The 18,819-nt window shown below is 38.6% G+C and overlaps 1 protein-coding gene across 1 annotated transcript in view; it reads right to left on the bottom strand.

Annotated features, from left to right (window-relative positions):
• Positions 1-18,819, bottom strand: part of LOC126342992 (BRISC complex subunit FAM175B-like) — a 127,665-nt gene that overhangs the window by 15,586 nt on the left and 93,260 nt on the right. Inside the window, exons 5-6 of the mRNA XM_050001903.1 lie at positions 13,516-13,635; positions 4,040-4,206 (exon numbers count right to left, since the gene is read on the bottom strand). Of these exons, the coding sequence (XP_049857860.1) occupies positions 4,040-4,206; positions 13,516-13,635 (287 nt within the window). The remainder of the gene's footprint in view (positions 1-4,039; positions 4,207-13,515; positions 13,636-18,819) is intronic.

Genomic DNA, 18,819 nt, shown 5'->3' with positions numbered 1-18,819 from the left:
ATGTTCATGAGAACCCTTACACGCTAGTAGGGCGACAGTATGGTGTGTTGTTTCATCACATGGGATTATCAGACTGAATTTTTTCGCAAATGAACAGGGAAACATAATAACTGTCAATGCCGATCATTACATGGTGGCGTTACCAAACGTTCAAGAAGCCTGGTATCAAAAGGAAGGAGCAACATCACACCACACTGCATGGCAATGAATGGCACAAGTGCGAGAATTGTTAGGCAACCGTGTGATCTCACGATTCGGTACCATTCCCTGGCCCCCTAGATCACCAGGTATATCCATTTGTGATTTTTTCTTGTAGGGCTACCTCAAGAGCAAAGTCTATATGACTCGACTCCTGGATGAGTTAAAACCGAGAATTCAGGATTCAATTCACAGTATCCTAGCTGAAATGTTTCAGTGATGCATGAAAAATCTCAACAGCAGATTTCACAAATGTATTTGTAAAGGAGGACGCCATCCAAAGGATGTAATTTAAAAAATGATAAATGCCATCAATGTTTCATAAATGGCAAAGTTGTAAGATTTCAATTAGTATAAATGCTATTTCTTTCCTTCATTGCTTCTAGTTTCATTGGATTGTGGCAATGTTCCCATTTTTCTGCGTCACCCTGTATATCCCTTATGAGTATAGAGGGGAACCTAAATCATTCCTTCAGAGTCATTCCACATCAAACCCTTGGTGCCCAACATACCACCTGCAATCTGAATAAAAGTTTGCACAAGTATTTCTTATAGAATAAACCAAAGCTCTCAAAAATTTGAGTTCAAGGTATAAAACTTCACGGTTTTATGAGGCATTTAGTGCGAAACTACAAACTGTTGTGTGAGCTCTATGACAACTTTGGCAAAACTGAAGATGGCTTATAAACCGAAGGTAATAGCAGTCCTAAGGAGATATTTGGAAGCAACACACAATATTTTCTTAACATCAACATGTTAAAATTATGAGGGTGTGCACCATTCATCATTTTTGGTGCCACATGAGGTCGAAGTTGGGGGAGGGGGGAATCAATTGTGACAATTTTACAATAATTTTGGGACTGGAATAATTTTTGGACAAAATACATAACTGCAATACTTACATGCGAGTGTGTTAAAAGTTACTAATAATATGTAAACAGCACCACGAGCATAATACAGTTACCTGGAGGAAAATAGTTCATATTTAACCCAGGACATGAGTAATAACATACAATAATTGTTTGTTTGTCTATGTTCATTACTAATAGTTCTTGCTTCCCAATCGTTCAAAAGCGTCTACTAACTTTTTCCACTGCTCTGTGTCCCAAGCTACTGTTGCCGCAATGGTTCATCACATGATTCGACGTCATCTCTTCTATCTCCTTCCTCGCTTTTTCTTTTAGGGGAAGTTAGTCTACTGTTAATTTGTTTGTAAATAAACACAGAGCAACCACACAATATACAGTGTCCAGAATTCGCAATTAAGAAAACAACCACACGTAACAAAAACCTGAATGATGTTACACACTTTTGCCACAGAAGGGTTTGAGGAACTGCATTTCACAGCATCCAGACAGCACTGGATACTACACAGCCATTTTAGTCATGAGAATGTAAAGTGAAATAATAGTTCAGCATACACGAGGCCCAAGATGAGTAAGTATATAATGGAGTATCACAATACAACATTTTGATTAATTAGACCACTGATACAGCAAATCACAACTTTTACCATTTTCATTCTTTTACCTTAACATCTGGTATGTACTTTATGGACTATATCAAACTGAAAGCTCATTAATTGCACTTACCTCTTTACTTGAGATGCGAAATCTGAGTTCAGCTCCTCTGTAAAGCTTTGAATTGTGGGAATAATTTATTTGTAGAGATCCCTAACAAACTTCTTACATTACAGTTAATTTTCTGACAAGTAGCTGATCCAGTAACAGCTACTAATTTGATAAAACTGCACTTTCATGAGAGCTTTAATGGCTGTTTAGATGCACAGAAGTACTTGAGACATCTTTACTCATTCACTGTTGATTGAAGTGTTCTATCGTTAATTTATTGGAAACATATAATCAATTCTTCTAAACGCTTAGGGGTAACAACTATATGGCATAGCTGTATGAATCTGTACCATTTCTGGGACTGAGCGAGTAATGATACCTTTTCAAAGTAACTCTCCAAAAACTGTTTTTGTGGGTGGATATTTTCCCACAATACCTTTCATTACTACAGCTACTCGAAGAATAATTATAGTGAAGCCAATACACAGTATGGCTAGCCACTTTGTCACTCTCACATTCGATTTCGTAGTTTGGGTAAACGATGTCCAAAATTTCATCATCCTTTTCTTTCTAGTGGGGGGGGGAAAAAAAAAAAAAAAAAAAAAAAAAAAAAAAAAAAAAAAAAAAAAAAAAAAAGAGAGAGAGAGAGAGAGAGAGAGAGAGAGAGAGAGAGAGAGAGAGAGAGAGAGAGAGAGGAGGAAACCTGTAGCTTTGAACTCTGCACCTTCAGATTAGTACTCCATACTTCTAACCATTTTGCCAAGATACAGCTGAACGCTGAGCCCTTATTGTGGACAAAGATATTGTATGGCTTTTATCTTCATTCGAAATATGTGAAGTTATCATCTCAACTTGCAAAAGACAAATATGAGCAATTTCAAAAACCCTAGTTGGTAAAATTGGTCTTTCACTTTTAGTTGAGCCTGAGTGGAAGATAGTGAGCAATTACAAGCAAATTCTCAGAATTTTTATAGCCTCTATGGCTCATATTTGTTGGTGTCCAGATGCTGTCATTGTGATTCAAACATTCAGTCAGGTTCATAATATGTGTCAAAGTAAGCAATCTTTAGTACATGGCACATATGTAAATATGGAGAGAGCATCAGATCTCACTCAATTCCTCAATCAATGACCCACTTCCTCTATCTGATGTCACATCCTGAACCGGTTTTTCTTTTTTTTTTTTTGAATGGTCTGATTTTTTTCTGTCGTTTTGTCTAAAGTATCCCAGTTTTTTGCTGTTGAGTGTACAATAATCTAAACTGACATAATTTAAAACTGGAGAATAATTCCGCCTTATGCAAGACATCATAGTTTTATCATTACCCAAACATGCTTCAGCACTTCACATGATCGAGTGAGGTGGCACAGTGGTTAGCACTCTGGACTTGTATTCTGGAAGATGACGGTTCAAACCTGCATCCGGCCATCCTGATTTAGGTTTTCTGTGATTTCCCTAAACCACTTCAGACAAAAGCCTGTACGGTTCCTCTGAAAGGGCACAGCCGACTTCCTTCCTCATCCTTCCCTAATCCAACTGGATTGATAATTTCACTGTTTGGTCCCATTCCCTCAAGTCAACCAACCACTTCACATGCAATCTTCAGTGGGATTTTGTGTTCATTTTCTTTTTCGAATGAAGCTATTAGTCATGTATACTGGTACCTTGATATCCACCACACATTCTACAGCCTGCCATTGTTTATTTTATGATGTCACTGGTCTTGCTTCTCTCACTTGTGGCACGTTAAAGCACTTACTACTTTTGCTCTTGTCACTTCTTGCTGTTATACATGTTTGTTTTATATAATTCTCCCGCAAAGCACAAGGTTTCTGCACCCATAATAGGAAAGTGAACACATATTCAACTATTTAAACACTTTAAAACATATCCTACTTATACACATTAATATGCCAGTAAGGACGTATCTAACAACACATTTTTAAAAATTTGTTGACTAAAGCAAGAACACATGGTCTCACTTTACTAATGTCTAATCACTTCTATAGGAGTCTAATCATGCATGCGTGCCATGTGTCTGACACTAATCATGACCTGTCACCTGACAAAATACGTCAATGAGTGTCCTGCCACGTGTCTTATTTGACTGTGTATATGGACTTTCCTATGAAAGGAGGATGAGGAGCATGAAAAATAAAACTCAGAAGTAATAGTCCACATTTCAGGTGGTACTCAATCATACTCCCGTGAATGAGAGGTAGGCACAGTGTCATCTGAAGTTTGTTAAAATACACCTCTTCTTCCTTACCATTTGAGAGATCATCATTACTGATTCGCAGTGATTCAACTTCCATCTCCAACTGAGATGCTCGATTCTCAGATTCCTTTAATGCACTAGAAATTTTCTTAAGGTGTTCTTGGAGTGATTTTTGTATGCGACACATTACGAATACATCACATTCCTTGTCTGAGATCCTGGAACAGAAATTTAATTACCTTTATAGGAACAATTTAAAATATTTTGGTACCAATTTCTTACAATTTACTGTAAAATAAAAACCAAAAAAGCGCAACTTGTCATGGAAATAGACTTACTGGAACAAGAAAGAACAGTTTTATGTCGAATTTACATGTACATTTGAAACAAGTTTTACTTTATCTGCCACATTGCTGTGTGTGTGTGTGTGTGTGTGTGTGTGTGTGTGTGTGTGTGTGTGTGTGTCACACTCTAAAATGGCCTGAGGCTGAAATTGTGCAATTATAAATTAAATAAAGAGAATGGCAGCTGAAGGCATCAAGAAATCATTCAAAAAAACTGGACTAAAAGTTGTTCACGTTAGAGAGAACTTTGCTGATTAGAGGGAGAAACAAGGAATTTGGTCCAAACAATATGTTTGGGAAGGAGTGGATCCTCATCTTCAGGCAGATAAAAATTGTCATGTGTGTCCTTTATAGTAGATGGGAGGTTTAAGATGACTTTGTGAATTGGCAGAATTGCCCATAAAAATTCTGGAAGCTCCAGTTACATGTGCTGCTACAGAATTTTCCTTCAGCAACTTTGGATGGATCCACAGTGTAATCAGAGAACTGCAAAACTAACCTACCTCTCCTATAAGTGGAAGGTGATGAATGGAGCACGAACACGACCTAATCCTTTTGATGCCAAGGAAAAAAACCCAATACTGAACAGTCCAAGCAAAGACAAAATGGAAAGGAACACAGTGGTCAGCAAGGAATCATATTCAGGAGAATCTGAGACAGAGTCAGAATTCCAAAATTCTTCTTCAACTTATGAAAATCATGGAACTGACTGAGAACAATTTTTCAGTTCTTTCTGCAATAGTCCAACACTGCCAGTCGCATTGCAAACGGTGACATGGAGGGAGCAAAATAAGAGCAAAGAGGTGACGTTGGTTTTCTGACAGCAAAAGGAGGGAGGAGGAACAGACATTCATTGACAAATGTCACAAGTGTACAACAAACAGTGAATGTCCCTTTCAAGGATCAAGGCATGGCAGAAGTACTTCAGGGAAGGACAGGTGTCATTAGCCGATGGCGCACAGCCTGAACCACCACCCTGCATTACTGATGACATCGTCCAGCTGGTGGATGCACTCATCACCCAGGACTGCCGGGCGACAGAGAAAGCCATAGCCGCCGTGGTCGGATTGAGCGTCTGAAGTGTTCACACCATAATGAAGGATCGACTATACATGCGCAAAGTGTGTGCCCAATGGGTGCCCCACAGTCTTCAACCACACCAGGAAGCATGTCCAATGACCCACTGTCTTGCTCATCTGCAGTGCTATGCTTGGGAAGGGAATATGTTCCTGGCACAAGTGGTGGCTGGAGATGAGGCACGGTCTCATCACTTTGAACCAGAATCAAAACAATGAAGTATCCAGAGGAAGCATCCAGGATCCCCATCACTAAAAAAAGCCAAGGCCATCCACACGAGTGCAGGAAAGATTATGCTGACATCGTTCTTTGACCAAGATGGCCGCCTTCTGATTCACTTCCTGCAGCATGGGACAACAGTGAACGCCCAGCAGTAGCGCAAACCTTGACCACCCTTTGCCAAGCAATCTAATCAAAACTACCCATGAAATCTCACCCATGGGGTCATTCTGCTCCATGACAAAGCAAAGCCTCACATGGCCAACACAGTCGCAGCATTCGCGCAGAAATTAAAATGGGAGGTTATCGGCCACCCCTCATACAGTCCGGATCTCTCTCCTTCGCTTACACCATTTTTGCTCCTCTTAAAAAGACCTGAGGGGCAAACGACACCTCTGACGATGATGTCCAGCTGTACGCGCAGAACTGGTTAAACATCCCAGCCTCGGAAATTTTACGAGTCTGCCATTCACAGCCTTGTGTCAACAGCCAGGGTCAATACTTCTAACATAAAGGTACTGGGTTTCTGTAATGATGCCTCTGGCTTTTTTTTAACATCCCTTATACTTACAGGCCAGATACTTAATATAAACTATACTTAATATAAACTATACTCTATGTCAAAAATTACTTTTGAACTTTAGTATTGGTTTTCTTTTTTTTTCCTTATATACTATCACATGAATTGACCTGATGGAACACTTAAAAAGTTATGTTTACAGTCCAATGTATTTCCCATAACACTCTCCCCTTCTTCTAACTCCCAAGCAGCTTTCTAATGTAGTTACCCAATCACTAAAGAAGCAGTGTTGTGAAACACCTTTTCCAATCCAAATATCAGCTTTTTTTTTATACAAACAACATTTACCAATTAATTGTTAAAATGTGTAAATGAATGGGCATTTATGAATTTTTGGCATTTTCCAGGCGTTTAAGCTGGGCAATTGTCCAAACTTACAAATGCCCAGGCATTTAACATCACTATGTAGGTTTAAAATTACCTGCAAATTGTTAATCAAGGCTAACAGTGTCCATTCAACATGTTCTAAGATATTAATATACTACAAATTCAGAATTGAAGGCAATTCTTAGAACCAGAGAACTGTTTTGCAACTGATGGATGACATTGAAAATGAGACTGTCGTCTCATTTTTGAGCTATTACACTTTATCTGTACAAAATAGTGCAACACTGCAGCCATTTTAGCAACAATTTAATGTTTTTGTCTTATAATGTCAACTTCTTAGCAGCAATGCAATGCCTTCTTCTTTAACCACTACAATAAATGTGCCCAAATAAAATTTTTACATTATATAACGTATTTAGTCTCCCAGGAAAAATTAACAAAATCACCTGTACTTAAAAAGTGATAACAAAACCAATTAAATTTCTCAGCTTATAATGTTGAATTATTGTTGTTGGCTTTAGCACACATAACGTCATTATCATTAACATCTTTCCTTAATTACTTAAAGCTTCTGAATTAGTGAACAGAAAATGATAAAATAAAACAATGAAAAGGACGCTCAAATCATTAAGAGATTACGTCTCGAAGAATGTTAAGTCATCTTAACATCCAGATGCAAAACATTCCACGTGGGAAAAATATAAAAAGATGCTGTGACTTACCAAACGAGAAAGTGCTGGTAGACACACACACACACACACACACACACACACACACACACACACACCTGCAGAGACAGACTGACATTTAAATGCAACGAGGTTGGGCAGAGATGTCTGTCGAGGCGGAAGTACAGAGGCAAAGATGTTGTTGAATGACAGGTGATGTACGACAGGCGGCAACTTGAAATTAGCGGACGTTAAGGCCTGGTGGGTAACGGGAAGAGAGAATATATTGAAGGGCAAGTTCCCATCTCCGGAGTTCTGACAGGTTGGTGTTAGTGGGAAGTATCCAGATGACTTGGACGGTGTAACACTGTGCCAAGATGTGCTCGCCGTGCACCAGGGCATGTTTAGCCACAGGGTGATCCTCATTACCAACAAACACTGTCTGCCTGTGTCCGATCATGCGAATGGACAGTTTGTTGCTGGTCATTCCCACATAGAAGGCTTCACAGTGTAGGCATGTCAGTTGGTAAATCACGTTGGTGCTTTCACACGTGGCTCTGCCTTTGCTCGTGTACACCTTCCGGGTTACAGGACTGGAGTAGGAGGTGGTGGGAGGGTGCATGGGACAGGTTTTACACTGGTGGGCGGTTACAAGGGTAGGAGCCAGAGGGTAGGGAAGGTGGTATGGGGATTTCATAGGGGTGAACCAAAAGGTTACGAAGGTAAGGTGGACAGTAGAAAAACACTGTTGGTGGAGTTGGGAGGATTTCATGAAGGATGGATCTCATTTAAGGGCAGGATTTGAGGAAGTCGCATCCCTGCTGGAGAGCCACATTCAGAGTCTGATCCAGTCCTGGAAAGCATCCTGTCACAAGTGGGGCACTTTTGGGTTTCTTCTGTGGGAGGTTCTGGGTTTGAGGGGATGAGGAAGCGGCTCTCGTTATTTGCTTCTGTACCATGTCGGGAGGGTAATTGCAGGATGTGAAAGCTGTTTTCAGGTTATTGGTGTAATGGTTCAGGGATTAAGGAATGGAGCAGATTTGTTTGTCACGAAGACCTAAGCTGTAGGGAAGGGACCGTTTGATATGGAATGGGTGGCAGCTGTCATAATGGAGGTACTGTTACTTGTTGGTGGGTTTGATGTGGACTGATGTGTGAAGCTGGCCATTGGACACATAGAGGTCAATGTCGAAGAAAGTGGCTTGGGATCTGGAGTAGGACCAGGTGAATCTGGTGGAGTTGAGGTTGGAGATAAATTCTGGAGTTCTTCTTCACTGCGAGTCCAGATCATGAAGACGTCATCAATAAATCTGTACCAAACTTTGGGTTGGCAGGCCTGGGTAATCAAGAAGGCTTCCTCTAAGCGACCCATGAATAGGTTGGCGTACGAGGGGGCCATCCTGGTACCCATCCGATCACCTGCTACCCTACCTAAAACCTCTTCACTCATTACCTTAGCCAGCTTCATCCTAACTCACAACTTCTTCACTTTTGAAGACCAGACATAACAACAATTAAAGGGAACTTGCCCTTCAATATATTCTCTCTTCCCATTACCCACCACACCTCAACCCCCGCTAATTTCAAGTTGCCGCCCCTCGTACATCACTTGTCATCCAACAACATCTTTGCCTCTGTACTTCCGCCTCAACTGACGTCTCTGCCAAACCTCTTTGCATTTATATATGTCTGCCTGTGTCTGTATAGGTGTGGATGGATACGTGTGTGTGTGTGTGTGTGGTGTGTGTGTGTGGTGTGTGTGTGTGTGTGTGTGTGTGTGTCATGCAAAGAGAGAGAGAGAGAGAGAGAGAGAGAGAGAGAGAGAATACCGGTCCTTCACCACCCCCCCCCCCCCCCAAGATAAGTCTTTCCACTCCCGGGATTGGAATGACTCCTTACTCTGTACCTTAAAACCAACATCCTTTCGTCTTTCCCTTTCCTTCCCTCTTTCCTGATGTCGCAACCTTGGACTGCGAAAGCTTGAAATTTCTGTGTGGGTGTTTGTTTCTTTTTTATTGTGTCTATCCACCAGTATGGAGAAACTAAATGATCTCTTTCTCACCTCTTACAAATAACAGTATAAAACTCAAAATGATAGCACATTAAATCTTCCCATTACTTGAGCCATTTCTTGTTCACCCTCACTAGCATGGATTTCCAAGTGCCATGCAGATTGAAACCCCTCTCTCTCTCTCTCTCTCTCTCTCTCTCTCTCTTTCTCAAACAACACACCTCTCCTTGTAATTAAGCTGAACTGTGCAGCTTTATGGTCCATTAACACAGCGGAACATGCAAAGTGACAAAAGAGCAACCAATGTATCACCTATGATGACCGTATGACCGTAGAGTCTAAAAACAATCTGGGCATTGTTAGACTATTTTAGATAACTAAAGGGAGTATTTTGCTGTTCACTAATTTATAACTTGCATTTACCTGTTGTGTTCCATTCACTATTGAAAATATGCTATGCTGTACTAATGTAATGAATTTTAACTTAAAATGCTATGAAAAAAGTATTTTTCTATCAAATAAATTATGCCAAATAGTCATGAATTAGAGAATAACTCACACTTTCTGCTTCAAAATGGACTGTGTCTATGGTTAGTTCACAGCAATACTGAAGTAGCATTACAGGAAAGACTACCATGAATGTATGCAAATTTAGCAATACGGGTAGATACTTAGTGAAATCCAGTTAATAAATCATTCAGTATTGACTGCAATATACAATCGAATATTTCATTACTGAGTATCAGCAAAATGGAAGTTTTTGTCGTTTACATAGCATTATGCATCTATAAGATGACATTTTTTGAAAAACATGCGGAAAACAGTTAAAAATCTTAAACACTGTGCACATGAAAGTATGTTCTTTCTTATATCCTTTCATAAAATTGGTGATATTCAGAAGTTAATGACAGCTTTTTAGTTGGCACCATCAGTTCAGTTATGCCTCTTCTACTTTACTGAAACACCGTTCCTAAGAAAAAATTTGGTGTGTGTGTGTGTGTGGGGGGGGGGGGGGGGGGGGGGGGGGGGGTGTTCAGACACTAGAATAGTGTTTCCTAGGGAAGTGTGAACAGCTTCACTTACTTTGCTGTTGCAGCAACAGAATATCATAAATGGAAATCACCCTTTGAAGTGCTAGCTGTATGTCTGTGGTTTTATTATTATTATTATTATTATTTCTTTCTTTGTTTCTCTAGACTCAGAATAACACATTACTGATAACATGATCTGCACGTTCAATAAATTGACTGAAACATCAGATTTGATATGTTCCAGTGATGAAAGTATCTGGGCAATAATCAGTGAAGATTTAATTTAGTACATTGTTCTGTTATTTCCTCAGAAAATCCGGAGAATTTGTATACCCAGAGAATTCAGTGTTTTTGATGTAGAGTTTATAGTAATCCTCACAACTTTAAAGCAGATGAAATGTGTAACCATGCACTAAAGTGCTTCTTCTGTTTTCAGTTCCCTGAGTGCGCCTTATAGTGTTTGACTTAGTTGGTGACAGAATTTTTGAGACCCCACCTATCATTATGCTGAACTGCGCCGCTTTACAGTCTGTTAACATAGCGCAATAGGCAAGGTGACAAGATTCTACAAACATATTACTCTACAGGCATGAAGTGGAAAAACAATCAGAGCACTGCCCAATTATTTTAGATGATAAGAGGCTACATTGCTGTTGACTAAAATTTATCTTAATGGCTAAACTTTATCTTATGTTTATCTGTTGTGTTCAGCAAATCAACAGGAAAATACAATTTAGTACACACTGTACTAACACAAATGAATTAGAACCTACCGTGATAATGTTATGAAAAATCTTTTTTAATACAACAAACTATCCCAAATTGTCACGGATTAGCTGGACAATACATACTTTCATCTGCAAAATGGTCTGTGTCAACGTTTGATCCACAGTAATACTAAAGTAACTTTATACAAAGGCCTACCATGAAAATATGCCAATTTAGCTTTACTGATAAGTACATAACAAAATACAGTTAACAAATTATTCTGTGTCGTAAGTAAGTCAGTGAAATTGACAGAATCATGGAAATCAGGCATCAGTGTGTGTGCAATTCTGCAAATTTTGCACCTTAGTGTCTACAGGACATGGAATCAAGGTAGCAACAAAGCTAATGGGAGAAGTTTTTTAATATTCCTTTACTGATTGTCGATCTGCCTATTAGCGACTCTATTGCAGAAGAGGTAAAAAATCTTGTCTCCGTCAGGATTAGAGCTGAAAACCAGCACAGTGTTCATCTTGAAGGGCAAATGTTTACTTCTTGGCTAGCATACAAATATGAATGTTGTGACGGCCTAGAGGCTGTGAGTTGACCATTACGGGGGAAGATGGAAGGGAGATACAGAATACAGGTTGTATAATTACTTTGTCTTCCTCTGGGTCAGCCACTTAATCTTCTCGAAAAGCTTTGCTCCATGAAGAATATTACTCACAAAAATTGCCACTATTTATCATTGTAGTTTACCTTAGTCTTTCAGTGGAAAGATTCACAGAGATAAAGATGTGGACTGTTATTTTTTTGAAAAGTATATGCATAAAGCAATAAGTCAATAATGTTGTGCTGTATGGTTAATTTAGTGTTGGACTCTTGAGAGACTGCATGTTGATAGCACAAACAAAAGAAAATGATCTGATAAGTTAGCATGTCATAATGCCACTGGCTAACAAGTGTCCCGTAAAAATTAATCATCACCTTTCATTTAAAAAAAAATTGCTAATTACATAGCATTAACATACAAGGATATCATCTGGCTTTGAAAAAAAGTAGAGCAAGTAAACATGCAGTGAATTCAGTATATTATTCGTTGACAAGAGACTAATCTATTGATGCTTACACTGTGGTAGCTGGAATGAGAGTGATAGTGCAAAACAGCAAAGCTTCTCGCTGCGCACAGAAAAAAGGTGAAGGCTGCTCCTTCCTTTATTTATAAGCAATCTTATTACAGTAATTAAATATCACTAGCGAACACTTTGGTCCTCTTTTCATGTGACACTTGACACTTTACATATAGAAGGCGGAAAAAGAAATCTAGATATGGGGTCTTCGAGTTGACAAGGTGGAGTTGAGTTCCAATAACAGTTGCAATGTATTCATCCATTAAAATAAAGTTAATTTCCTACACAGCATCAATTTTGTGCTGCTTGTGGTAACTTTGAGCAGCTTCACATCTATGGAGGATAAGAAAACGGTCTGTAGAGTAGAGCAGTAAATGTTTTCCCCATTCAGCAATGAGAATAATGGACAAAAAGAGTAAAGTTGATGGAGCATAAGCCAGTGGCAATGCTCAAAAATGTCAATTGACCTTTGTTTAATATACAGATCTCCTCAGCGAAATTGCTCCACCCCTGAGGCACACATGTACAGCAATGTGTGTGTGTGTGTGTGTGTGTGTGTGTGTGTGTAAGACAAAAAGTTAATAGTTATCTCTTATCTCTTGCGACACATTAAGTATCATGTTGATTGCCTGTGAGTAGAGAGGGACAATTTTTGTGTGGTAAGCGTTTACAGCAAACGTAGTGCATCCACATTTAGACCTTTTCTTCTGAGACTTTCCCTCACCGAAGAGGCTGAAGACTCAGTAAATGAGCATATGGAGCGAGTCTCTTTAAGATAAATGCGAAGGACTGTCTTATAGATTTCAAGTTGAGTTCTGAATTTGCTCTTAATTTTTTTATTATTAAGTATTGAATCACTTTATTCAATTTTCAATATTTTCTTAGGAACTGTGTTTCAGGAAAGAGGCATAACTGACCTGATTGTGCCAACTAAAAAGCTGTAATGAACTTCTGAATTTCACCAACTGAATGTGAGACCATGCCTTCATGCACACTGTGTTTAATATTTTTGTTGCTATATAATCAATATTTTGCACTTTAAGTGCTAAAATTTTTTAAGTGTTCTATTTTGAAAAATGCATGGAAAACTTCATCCTTTAGATGCTTATGCTATGTAAAGGGCAAAAAACTCTTCCATTTTGCTGATATAACGGTAACGACATTATTGATTTTATGTTGCTAACTAGGTGATGTGTGAGATTGAGAAAAGTAAAGCAATGAACATCCGGAAGTTCCTTTTGAATAATATTTTGAACAATACATTGTTTTCCTACACATGGTTCTATGGATTGCTACACTAGTTTCTTCATTTCTATAGTGCTAAGTACCATTATATTGCGTTATAAAGCAATAAGTCACTCATATGAAACAGCATTCTGTATAAAAATACTAGCACTGAATCAGTGGACCATTTAGATAATTAAAGACTTCATACTCAACAGTCCTGATGAGCTTTCCAAATGATTCGGATAAACCAGCAGTCACAGGAACAGTAGTATATTCTGAATGAGTTTCACCCAAGTTGAGTACCTGTACAGGTAATGCCTCATAATTTCTGCAATGAGAAAGAAAGAAAATTTGTAGTGTAACTCAACATGTCTTTTGCATGGAATAAACAATCTAAATTAAATAGAGACAATTAACTGGCAGCACTCAAGTACGGACAAAAATTTGTCATACAGCAAACAGCTTTAAGATGTAGTAGGTCCAACAGTCAAAATCAATGAAAGGAAGGAAACAATGTTAGGAAATACAATTATTCATAAACGAAATAGACAAGCCACTCTATGCCTTTGCTTTGGGAATATTGAGAACAGAATGAGAAAGAAATAACAGAGCCCCCCCCCTCTCTCTCTCTCTCTTTCTCTCTCTCTACTTGTTGATGAATATTTTAACGAAAAATGTGAATTGTAATTATGGTAACAACAAATGCCAGATAATCCATATGAACTAGAGTAAGAACCTGATTATAAATTCCCTGTCGTAATACTACTTTTTCCAAAATGCAGTGAACACCCCCCCCCCCCCCCCGTATCCGCCCCCCACTCTCCCCCCCCCAAAAAAAAATATCGAAAAAAGTATCTAATAATATGTATCATCTAATAAAAACTGTAGATATAACTGGAAATGGTAACTGTATGGGAAGTAGAAACGTTTGACTTAATTTAATATATCACAACCGATGTTTTTGGAAAGTCATTGCATATGTAAATGATGAAATATTGCACCAGTTATGTATGTTTTCATGCTTCTTGTTCTATTCTTTCAAGAATTTATTCATGTTAGCAAGTTCAAATATTTTCATAAGTATTTTGTGTACTGTTTGCATACATGTTGTTCTATGCGAGCTGTGTTGTAATCGTCTTTTCAGGTTATCAGGTACTGTGCCACCTGGATTATGTAGGAAACCACGCACATCCAAACTGTTGTTGTTGTGGTCTTCAGTCCTGAGACTGGTTTGATGCAGATCTCCATGCTGCTCTATCCTGTGCAAGCTTCTTCATCTCCCAGTACCTACTACAGCCTACATCCTTCTAAATCTGCTTAGTATATTCATATCTTGGTCTCCCTCTACAATTTTTACCCTCCACGCTGCCCTCCAATGCTAAATCTGTGATCCCTTGATGCCTCAAAACATGTACTAACAACCAGTCCCTTCTTTTTGTCAAGTTGTGCCACAAACTCCTCTTCCCGCCCATTCTGTTCAATACCTCTTCATTAGTTATGTGATGTACCCATCTAATCTTCAGCATTCTTCTGTAGCACCACATTTCGAAAGCTTCTATTCTCTTCTTGTCTAAACTAGTTATCGTCCATGTTTCACTTCCATACATGGCTACACACTGTAAAAATACTTTCAGAAACGACTTCCTGTCACTTAAATCTACACTCAATGTTAACAAATTTCCCCTCTTCAGAAACGCTTTCCTTGCCATTGCTGGTCTACATTTTATATCCTCTCTACTTCAACCATCATCAGTTATTTTGCTCCCCAAATAGCAAAACTTCTTTACTACTTTAAGCATCTAATTTCCTAATCTAACTCCCTCAGCATCCCTCCGACTTAATTCGACTACATTCCATTATCCTCGTTTTGCTTTTGTTGATGTTCATCTTATATCCTCCTTTCAAGACACTGTCCATTCCATTCAACTGCTCTTCCAAGTCCTTTGCTGTCTCTGACAGAATTACAATGTCTATCAGCGAACCTCCAAGTTTTTATTTCTTCTCCATGAATTTTAATACCCACTCCGAATTTTTCTTTTGTTTCCTTCACTGCTTGCTCAATATACAGATTGAATAACATCGGAGATAGACTACAGCCCTGTCTCACTCCCTTCCCAACCACTGCTTCCCTTTCATGTCCCTCGACTCATAACTGCCATCTGATTTCTCTACAAATTGTAAATAGCCTTACGCTCCCTGTATTTTACCCCTGCCACCTTCAGAATTTGAAAGAGAGTATTCCAGTTAACATTCTCAAAAGCTTTCTCTAAATCTACAAATGCTAGAAATGTAGGTTTGCCCTTCCTTAATCTAGCTTCTAAGATAAGTCGTAGGGTCAGTATTGCCTCACATGTTCCAACATTTCTACGGAATCCAAACTGATCTTCCCCGATTCATCTGTAAAGAATTCGCATTAGTATTTTGCAGCTGTGACTTATTAAACTGATAGTTCGGTAATTTTCACATCTGTCAACACCTGCTTTTTTTGGGACTGGAATTATTATATTCTTCCTGAAGTCTGAGGGTATTTCGCCTTACTCACCAGATGGTAGAGTTTTGTCATGACTGGCTCTCCGAAGGCAGTCAGTAGTTCTAATGGAATGTTGTCTACTCCCGGGTCTTGTTTCAACTCAGGTCTTTCGGTGCCCGGTCAAACTGTTCACGCAGTATCTTATCTCCCATTTCGTCTTCGTCTACATCCTCTTCCATTTCCATAATATTGTCCTCAAGTACATCGCCCATGTATAAACCCTCTATATACTCCTTCCACCTTTCCGCCTTCCCTTCTTTGCTTAGAACTGTGTTTCCATCTGAGCTCTTGATATTCATACAAGTGGTTCTCTTCTCTCCAAAGGTCTCTAATTTTCCTGTAGGCAGTATCTATGTTACCCCTAGTGAGATAAGCCTCTACATCCTAACATTTGTCCTCTAGCCATCCCTGCTTAGCCATTTTGCATTTCCTGTCGATCTCATTTTTGAGACGTTTGTATTCCTTTTGCCTGCTTCATTTACTGTGTTTTTATATTTTCTCCTTTCATCAATTAAATTCAATATTTTTTCTGTTACCCAAGGATTTCTATTAGCCATCGTCTTTTTACCTACTTGATCCTCTGCTGCCTTCACTACTTCATCCCTCACAGCTACTCATTCTTCTTCTAGTGTATTTCTTTCCCCCATTCCTGTCAATTGTTCCCTTATGCTCTCCCTGAAACTCTCTACAACCTCTGGTTCTTTCAGTCTATCAAGGTCCCATCTCCTTAATTTAGCACCTTTGCGAAACATCACAAAAAACAGTTACATACATATTTCCACTTGACAAAAATAAATACTCTGAACAAGCATTGCTAAGCATGAAAAAATATGCAATTGGTGCTGTGTTTAAATGAAAAATATTTGTCACAAAGTGAGCAAATTTGTCAAACAGTGCTATAAGTGGCTAAACAACAAGACACACTAAATGTGTTTCGAATAAAACAAAATAAGATGATAACATCCATCACAAAGATGTGCATGCACAGTAGAGACAGTTTGGAAATTGTTGCAATTGGTCATGATACCTTCATTCGAACTAACCTACTTACCCCCATCAGCCACCATGCTAAATAGCACTTGGCAGAGGCAGGGGATGAAGTAGAAAATGTTTAGACTTAACCCGTGTACCAGTTCCGATCAACTGACTAGAGAGCTCTGGTGGCAAGAAAGTTAACACTAGAACCGTCAAAGCGGTCAAAATGACCACAATAGGTTTTCAAAATATTCTTTTGACTGCAGTTTTTGTCTTATTGCAATGAGCTTCAGTGACTTTTCCATATTAAAGAGAATCACCCGTAGTAGATATATTTATTTTTTGAGAAATGGGTTGGATGTTGTTAACAAGTATACCTAGAACTGCGAGGGCAGTCATTTTGCCTGCTGTAGGCTATTCATTATTGTAATAAAATGTCTTACAACATGTCCTCTTCTGGAGGCGATTAAATCTGTCAACATTCAGTCTCTAAACAGCAATAATAAGCAGAATAATGAAACTCTTAATTTACTTATGTCCACTCTGTTTCTCTTTGCATCTCCAGTCATATTGTAATTCGTTGGCTTGTACCAATATAGTAATCGTGGCTCATAGACCTCTGCTGCTTACCGATTTAGAATTGTTCGCTCTCTTACACAATATTGAGTACATGGCGTCTGTTTACTGATGAATCAATACTGAAAGACAAAAACACTGCATGAAAAATGAGGCAAAACGTGTCTAGGAAATGAATTGTGGAGTCAAAGTTTGGAAAAAACAAGAGGCTTTCGAGAAATTCTAAGATTTTTGCAGTTCGACGTTTGAAGACAGATAAATTTTTCTTTAGTATTATAAGTTTGGGACAAATTCACTGAAAATAGCCATCTGACCTATACCCCAGGTGAAAATCTGACTGCTGATAAACAGCTCTTTCCAAACAAAACAAGGTGTCCATTTTTACAGTATATGCCAAACAAACCACACAAATTTGGTAAACAAAGTTTTACTTCTTGTCGACACTGACTCAAAGTTTCTGTGCAATGTGTTCCCTTATTCAGGAAAAGACGATCACCGATCACATGACCAAACTCTTCCTGAAAGTGTAGTAATGATGCTGATGGAGCTGTTTCAGAAGAAGAGGCGAAACATGACTACAAAACAGTGAAACTGGGCGAAAAGTTGAGAACTAATGGTAATAGCACGGTTGGAAAAATTAGACAATCAAGAAGAGAATACCCTAAGGCAGTGAAGTTTATAATGGCTAATCTTTATGACAGATCTTTTCAAATATTCCAGTGGCACTCTTACTGTATCTCAAGGCAAATGAAACAAGGATATGCTTTTATATAGCACTTTGCATTGAGAAGTTGAACTTCAAACTGGCCTGGAAAGAACTCTGGAAACGATAGATTTCTACAACAATACAAAATAAGGTGTTGATGTGGTGGATCAAATGACAAGAAAATACACTGTTCGAGCTGGTACTCATAGATAGCTAGTTCATGTATTTTATAATATTCTTGACTTGGCAGCTACCAATTCAGGAATCATTCTCAAGAAAGTAACAGTGATGAAGATCATTCATCAAAATTATATCCTGAAGCTAGCAGAGGAGCATTGTATGGGGTACATGGACTTGAAAAGTAACTTGATGGAAACAGAAGCTGAATCTGGAAACTCTGCAGAAAGAAATAAAATGAGAAGACAATGTCAAATGAAGAAGTGTAGAGATAAGACAAGTTATACCTGCAAAAAGTGCAAATGGCAAGTGTGTGGTTCTTTTTCGGAGGACATAACTAAGGACGTGGTATGTAGTTCCTGCTACTAAAGATATGTAATTCACACCAATGAGTGCAAATACACTGAAGAAAAAGTAAGGCAATATTTTACAAATATGTTGTGGTATGTGGATTTGGCAAACAGATTTCATGGCTATAAGTGCACTACATAAAATATTAGAGTAATTAATTTTATAGTAATGAGTACACAATAAATACACCAGCTTTA

This window comes from Schistocerca gregaria, chromosome 1, assembly GCF_023897955.1.
Source record: "Schistocerca gregaria isolate iqSchGreg1 chromosome 1, iqSchGreg1.2, whole genome shotgun sequence".
Lineage (NCBI taxonomy): Eukaryota > Metazoa > Arthropoda > Insecta > Orthoptera > Acrididae > Schistocerca > Schistocerca gregaria.
This window is presented reverse-complemented; position numbering and strand designations above follow the sequence as displayed.